The sequence below is a fragment of the Papilio machaon genome, chromosome 1 (genome assembly GCF_912999745.1).
Source record: "Papilio machaon chromosome 1, ilPapMach1.1, whole genome shotgun sequence".
NCBI lineage: Eukaryota > Metazoa > Arthropoda > Insecta > Lepidoptera > Papilionidae > Papilio > Papilio machaon.
Genome location: NC_059986.1, coordinates 2,273,664 through 2,281,700, shown reverse-complemented (window position 1 = coordinate 2,281,700; position 8,037 = coordinate 2,273,664). Strand labels below are relative to the sequence as shown.

Genomic DNA, 8,037 nt, shown 5'->3' with positions numbered 1-8,037 from the left:
GGTATCTCCGTAAGGGCTGTACGGATATTGATGAAATTTGACATAGATGTAGATCATGTCAGGAAGAACACATAGGCTATTCAATACGTTTTTTTTATTCCACGTTGAAAGTCGCGGGCGATAGCTAGTTATTAATAAAACAAAATTAAAATACATGAAAACATTTATTCACATTAGATCTATTATACACTTATAATAATTTATAAATTAAATTAATCTATAATTGATGAAGGCGGATTTAATTTTTCTTCTTCTTCTGGTCGGGCAATATGCCCATCTCCTCCTGGTACTTCCTGATGAGTTGTTCCTGCACGTCGGGCAGACACGGCGAGTAGCGACTGTATTCCATACTGAACTCACCTTTGCCTTGTGTCATTGATCTATATATAAAAAAAAATGTACAGTTTGACTTTATGTACGATTGTGTCAAAAACTAGTGCAATGTATATTTTTTATATCATCAAAATCCGCCTAAATAGCGAAGTCCGCTGTATAGAATGATGGATGGATGGATGTACAGAAAGCGAATATGTATGCGTACGTGAGCACATTCGTACAACAGATTGTTGCTGGCGTCTATCATTGTTAAAAAAAGTTTTCAAACAGAGAAGTTGGAAAGGAATTACAATATTGAATGTTCTGGGAACATTAAAAAAATAGCTCTTTATGTAATGATGGATGGATGAATGGACGGACGGATGTTTGTTTGTTTCTTTCTTTTTTTGAAGGTATCTTCGGAACCGCTTAATAGATTTTGATGAAATTTGGCACAATTTTTTTTTTTTGTTTTATAGGAGAAGGGGGCAAACGAGCAACAGACCGTCTAAATGTAGAAAATAGTCTGAAAGAACACAGACTACTAACAATTTTTTTTAATCCGCGCAGACGGAGTCGCGTGTGACAGCTAGTAATATTAACATTTTGAATTAGTACAAAAGTTGAATCATATTAGAGTAAAATACTTTGTGTTTTTTTAATAACTTTATTCGAAAAAAATATAGTTGGTTTGTTTCCTTACCTCAATTCGCCGGCATATCCGAACATATTATTGAGAGGTACTTCAGCATAGATTGTGGTCCAGCCCTCCGAGCCCTCAGTGCCGGTGATGATGCCGCCCCTCTTGTTCAGCTGTCCTATCACCGTGCCGTGGAACTCCTCAGGCATCGTCACCTCCACAAACATTATAGGTTCCAGGATCTGCCAGCTGCCGTTGTCGAATACTGAAGGGATAAACACTTTGCTACAGTACAGAGTTTCACGTTCAGAATTTCCACTTCTTACTAACTTTAACGTAAAATTTTGTCCTTTTTTACTTTTTAAAAAGCAAATTGTTAAAATAAGGAAACGTTTGATACTCGTTTTTTATTACTTTTTGTACGGCTTAAAGAACAAAAAAAATCTACTAGTCTTCTAGTTATTTAAAAAAAAAAAATGGGACCCATCTGCAAGCACTTCTTTCGATTAAAATATTTTTTATCAAAATCGGACCACCAGGGGCGGAGCATCGCGGTAACACACATAAAAAAAATACAGTCGAATTGATAACCTCCTTCTTTTTGATGTCGGCTAATAAAGAATTTTAAATATTTAGAAAAAATTAAAGCATCAGATAATGTGACGATTTCGATTTGATAGTTTATAAACTATCGTTAAACAACCAGTACAATTGTCAATTAAATATTACACAATAATTGCACTAAGAAATAGCAGTCACACGCGATCATAATCACGCGACTACTGCAAAATGAGATTATTAAAGGATGGTTACTTAGTGGAAAGGGGGTTTAAATATTCCTCACCATCTTTAACAGCTCCCTTAGCGGCGAGGAAGAAGGCCAGCTCGCTGGAGTCGACGATGTGATGAGCACCATCCTGAAGCCGGAACTTGACGCCGGATATCTTGTGTCCGGACAGGTAGCCCTTCTGACACGTGTCTATGAACCCGCGCTGTACGCCCGGCACGAATGGCTTGGGTACGTTTGTACCTATCGTTTCGTCGACGAATTCTAACACTGGAAATGTATTTTTATATTAGTAAATGATATAAAGAACTCATGCGCGTTTGAATATTGTTAAGCGAGAAACCTCTATAGGCGAGAGTTATGGCCCGATCACGCCGGACGACTTCGGTAAGCGAGAAACTCGGGATAGAAACCTCTATAGGCGAGAAATATATCGCGGTCCGCTGGACTCTCGCTTATTTAGGTTCGTTCGTCTGCTTTTAAATTTGTTATTCAAAATAATTGATATTTATAACGAATATTGTAAGTTTTGGTTTTCAATGAAATAAAAAAAGATTCATTAGTCAAGTAAAAAAAAGGAAAGACGATTCTAGCCGTGAATTTTTTAACAAAACACTAAGTCACCGTACTGTTATAAACAATGAGATAAACAAAAATATATTTTCTAATCCACTCTAGTAATGGAGGTCCACATCTAATATTATAAATGCGAATATTTTTACGTATGGATAAATGGATGTTTATTAGAAGGTATCTCCAAAACGGCTGCATGTATCTCGCTGAAATTTGTCCTATATAAAACATAATCAGGAAGAACACATAGGCTACTGTTTTTTTAATTCCGTGTGGACGGAGTCGAGGGCGACAGCTTGTTTAGCTAAAGTTAGAGTAAAATCCTTACTAGTGTTCTGTTGTGGAGGTAGAGGCTCCATAATACCAATAACTCTTGCATACTGTCCCGCACCTCCTGACTGCTTCTTGTGCAAGTAGTCAAATGAACATGGAGACATCATCGTTTCTCTACAAATTAAATAATTATATCTCAAATATTAAATTGTAATTCATATAACTTTGGATTCGATCATACATACAGTCTTACTATTATAAATGCGAAAGTTTGGATGTTTGGATGGATGTATGTTGGAACTTATCTCCGGAACGGCTCAACGGATCTTGATGAAATTTGGAATTTATGTAAAACATAATCTGGAAGAACACATAGAGTACTAATTAAGTCTTTTTTTGTTCCACGCGGACGGAGTCGCGGGTGACAGCTAGTTATTCTTATAAAAAATCTCACCTAAAGGCAACTTTGGGTTTTCCCAACTCAACTGGACAATTGTACTCTCTTTCCATTCTCTGAGCGTAAATCTCTAAATGCAACTCTCCCATGCCTGACACTATCGTCTCCTTGTTGTCACCGTCATAGCGGAAGTGGAATGTTGGATCTTCTTTGGTAAACCTAAATATATAAAAATGTGTCAAATTTTATAATCACACATGTTCCGCTTCGTTCCGAATTAAACGCGCCTGTTAATATTCCGAACAGTTAATTATATCTCTGTTATTAGTTCGAATTCTCACCACAACTACCAAATTATCTACTTTAAAGATCAATCATTGTTATTATTATTATTTTTCATTCTGACTTAGGTCAATAGAAGAAGACAGAGTGAGAATTAGCAATGATTTAAGTTCAACATCGACATCTTTGGGAACCCCTGATCTAGAACATAGCCTGGAAGAACACAGAGTCAGAACTCAGAGTCGCAGGCGACAGCTAGTAATATTATAAATGCAGAAGTGAAGATAAAGTTTAGATGAATGTTTTTAAGTAGTTATTTCCAAAACGACTTAACGAATCTTATTGAAATTTGGAATAGATGTAGAATAGTCTAGAATAAATTAAATTTCTTTAGATTAGTTTATTAATTCCGCGCACGGATTCGCGGGCAAAAGCTATTAAAACATAGTGTACTTAGCTAGTTCATAGTTTTTAACATACCTTGCTACGGCTTTGGAGAAGTTATCCCTATCTTTATTATTCCTTGGTTTAATTGACATGGAGACAACTGGGTCTGGTACATGTATAGATTCCAATGATAGGTTTAATTTGCCATCATTTACAAACGTGTCACCGGACGCGCAATCTACACCAAACAAAGCGAATATATCGCCCGCCAACACTTCGTTCACTTCCTCCATATTGTTAGAGTGCATTCGAACTAAACGAGACACTTTCACCTATAAAAAGATGCATTTATATTTTTGATTTTTTTTTTCTTCTGAAAAATATAATTGAAATAAAAAAAAAATACTATGATATGGGAAACGATTACTATGATACAATATAAATATATTACTTTTGGAACATGCCTTCCATATTTTTTTATTTATTTCAAAGACAATTTCCTTGAATTTTATTCAATCATATTTCTTTAAATGAACTTATTTCTTCATAATATCTATGTACTTTTTTTTTATTGTACATACCTTTTTCCCTGTCCTAGCGTTAAAAATATTATCACCACGCTTCAACATACCCTGATAACATCTCAAATAAGTTAATTGTCCAAATTTGCTCAATTCTAACTTAAAGGCTAAACCGACAAATGGTTTCTTATCATTTCTACTTGGATCTAGTAATATATTTTGTCCTTCAGTATCTTTCTTCTCATTCAGTATAGCTGTGTTCTCCACTTCGCCAGGATGTGGCAGATATTCAAGTACCGCATCTAATAATGGTTGTACACCTTTATTCTTTAAAGCTGTGCCGAGAAGTACTGGTGTGAAAACACGTTTCAAAGTAGTTCTACGAATTGCCTGCTTCAAATCATCGATTGTAGGCGTTTTTTCTTCTAAGAATAATTCACCTGAAATTAAAATATAACGTAAAATAAAAGTACATATTAAAAAAAACATAATCCCTCAAATATTAGTAATTTTTTTAAACCTCTGAAAAAGTAATAAAAATAAAATTAAAGGTGTCAAGGGACACACGGATGGAACGAAGTTCCTTTCAGTTAATTAGCGAAGGTATTGTAAAAAAAAAAAATTTTTTTTTAAGTCGCGACACCACACTGTTTAATGCGAAATAGAAATGAAAATTACTTGTATGTATGTATGGGCTTGCTTTCTATAAGAGTGAGAGAGAGACAGACAGAGAAACATGCGACGCCGCACAGCTTACTATAGCAAAAAGTGTCGTGACACCTTTTTGTAAGAATTTTTTCCGTCTAGTTCCCTTTCACAACGCGCTATAAGGAACTTCGTTCCAAAAAAAAAACTGGTATCAAACAGAGAATTTTGAGTTTAATAACCAGTCAGTGACTTAAATGTATTTTAAAGTGACAAATAACTTACCCAATTTCTCATCCACATTTGACAAATGCTCTATCAATTCATGACGTTTCTCCTGAACTTCAGCTCTTCTGTCTTGAGGTATTTCATCCAAACGGACTTTCTCACCGTAATCACCATCAAAGTACATCGCCTTCTCTTGAACAAGATCTAATATACCTTGACAATCTTTTTCTAAACCAATGGGTAAGTGAAGAAAAGCTGCATTATGATTCAGCTTGGAACGCATTTGTTTCAATACTCTGTAAAAATTAACAACTTACTGTGGATTTCTGAGACCAAAAACTTTGTAACATATTGTCGTTGATGTTGATATCTTTGACAAAACAGAGATAAAATGTTCCAAATAGACATTATGGTATCAGAAACCGACAGTTAATCAAACTTTGTAAGATAAATAACAATATTATCAGAGCTAGTTACTTCTTTATATTGCTGATACAAGATTGTATTAATAACTAAAGTACAGTTAAACCAAGATAAGCGAGATCTATTTTCAGGTCCTGATGGACAACCTTCATAAGCGAGAAATTCAGATTCTAGGGAACTATAAAAGTCAAAGAAATATGGTTGGCCCTTAGACCATCACTTAACTAGATTCTGTATAAGTAACTCAAGAACACTTATAAAATCAATAAGAATTTTACGTAAAGTTCATACAATATGGTACTGGCCAAAAAATATCCTTTTTTCATAATGTATGAAGATAGTCATACACATACATACATAGTGTAAAACATAGTCGTGAAAAGTTTTATTTTTATATTACAAGGTGGCAAACGAACAATCGGCCATATGAATTCTCCGAAATGGCGAAGCGACCGCTGCCCAAAGACATTCGCATTTGCAGATGCGTTGCCTACCCTCAATCGACGGAGGAGACGCACAAAAAGACAATATTTAACCTTCCTATGCATCTCCTCCTGCATCAAATCCACCTCCCCTTCCTATCCTTTCCTTATAAGAAAAGGGTGGGAAGGGAAAGAGAACTTAGGCTTCCGGCACCACACTCATCAGACGAAACGCGGAATTACTTCCACCTTAACACCTGTCTTCTATGTGGTTGTGATATTTCACCGGGCGAGCCAGCCAATTCATGAAACTGATATTGTCGTTGCTGACGTCTACCACTGTTAAAAAGTAAAATACTAAACATACCTATTTGGATTAGCACTTAATCTATCCAGCTTATTAATAAAAGCAAGACATGGTACATTGTACCGTTTCATTTGTCTATTAACAGTTAACGTTTGACTTTGTACTCCTCCAACCGCACAGAGTACTAATACTGCACCGTCTAATACACGTAGTGCTCTTTCAACTTCCACCGTAAAGTCTACGTGGCCGGGTGTATCAATGATGTTGATGTTATGATCTTTCCAAATTGTGTATGTTGCAGCGGATTGAATGGTTATGCCTCTTTGACGTTCCAACTCCATTGAATCCATAACTGCCCCTACATTATCTTTACCTTTTACCTGAAATAATTGAATGCTTTATTTAATGTACCTACCTATTTCTTTTTTTAATAAAAACTAGCTTTTACCCGCGACTCCGTCCGCGCGGAATAAAAAAGAGAAAACGGGGTAAAAATTATCCTATGTCCGTTTCCTGGTTCTAAGCGACCTGCCCACCAATTTTCAGTCAAATCGATTCAGCCGTTCTTGAGTTATAAATGGTGTAACTAACACAACTTTCTTTTATATATATAGATATATAGATAGATAAGTTTATGTAAATAAATAGATAGATATTTCTCAATAATACATTCTTATGCAAATTATTTTTCTATTAAAAGGCAATGTAAAATTAATTTACATTGCCTTAAATTATTCATGCAAGGTCAAAGTGACCAAAAAAAAACCATGAGATAAAGACTTAAATAATACTTATAAAGTGGAAAATAAGCTAGTAAAAGTGTAACAAAAACTCACCTCATGCATAGCATCAATCCGACCTGTGTAGAATAATATTCTCTCTGTAAGAGTAGTTTTCCCTGAGTCTATGTGAGCCGAGATACCTATATTTCTTATTCTCTCTAAAGGTTTGTGCTCAGCAAATTTTGTATGGGAAGAATATGGCTGGAAAAAAACAAAACTAAACATAATAGTATATTGCAACTGTATCACAGTGTCCTCTGCTCATAAGGTTTGCCTTAAGTTAAATCTAATCTATTTGTGTACCCTGTAGATCTGTACAATGTTATTATTTCACATCTATAAAATAAAAAAATTACATAAATATTGAGACATACTTTGTCATATTGTGTCATTTCTTCTTTTTGACTTGTATGGGCATGAAAAATTTCCTCAGATATCACTTACAATTTTTAATTCTTTTAATGTATCTAGTCTTTGGATTATTTTACAATCATATTTTATAAGAAATCAGTCTATTTTGCAAAGTATTTTAAAATTATGTAATAAAACCTAAAATATTGTAAAAAGTCCTTTTGTGATTAATATTAATATCAGAAACTTATTTAAACATACCTGAATTTGACAAACATTTAATTTTTTTAAAACCTTTGATAGATTTGCTATACGATATATATTTATTAAAGTCATTTTTTAATTTAATTACAACTTTTTCTAGTCATGAAATAGCCTGCAGTGGAGAATTATAGGTTATGTTCGACCATAAATTCAATTGCCATTGTTAAATGTCAATGTGACACTGACAGTCGACACTTTGACGTTTTTTTCCCACTCAAAGAGTAGAGGCAGTGCTTAATCTCTATGATTCTGATTCACAGTCTTATAAATTCGTTGAGATAAATTTAAAACAATCATTAAATAGTATAGATTTTTTTAATTTCTTTTTTCAATTCATAACTTGTGCTTCTAAAAAATAGCCCAGCCTTTAGAGTTGGGCGATAGCACTGTTCTAGTTCCACTTGCTCTTTGCCATGCACCCTGTCACAGTGGCATAGACA

General features: G+C 34.5%; 1 protein-coding gene across 1 annotated transcript; it reads right to left on the bottom strand.

Annotated features, from left to right (window-relative positions):
- Positions 1-237: 237 nt before the first annotated feature.
- Positions 238-7,766, bottom strand: LOC106714207 (elongation factor G, mitochondrial). Its single transcript, XM_045686597.1, has 11 exons — positions 7,595-7,766; positions 7,037-7,183; positions 6,261-6,580; positions 5,106-5,344; positions 4,236-4,615; positions 3,748-3,986; positions 3,043-3,204; positions 2,644-2,762; positions 1,800-2,012; positions 1,019-1,220; positions 238-380 (listed from the first exon to the last, which is right to left on the bottom strand). Exons 1-11 carry the CDS (start codon positions 7,667-7,669, stop codon positions 239-241), a joined length of 2,238 nt encoding a protein of 745 aa, XP_045542553.1. The 5' UTR covers positions 7,670-7,766; the 3' UTR covers position 238.
- Positions 7,767-8,037: the final 271 nt, after the last annotated feature.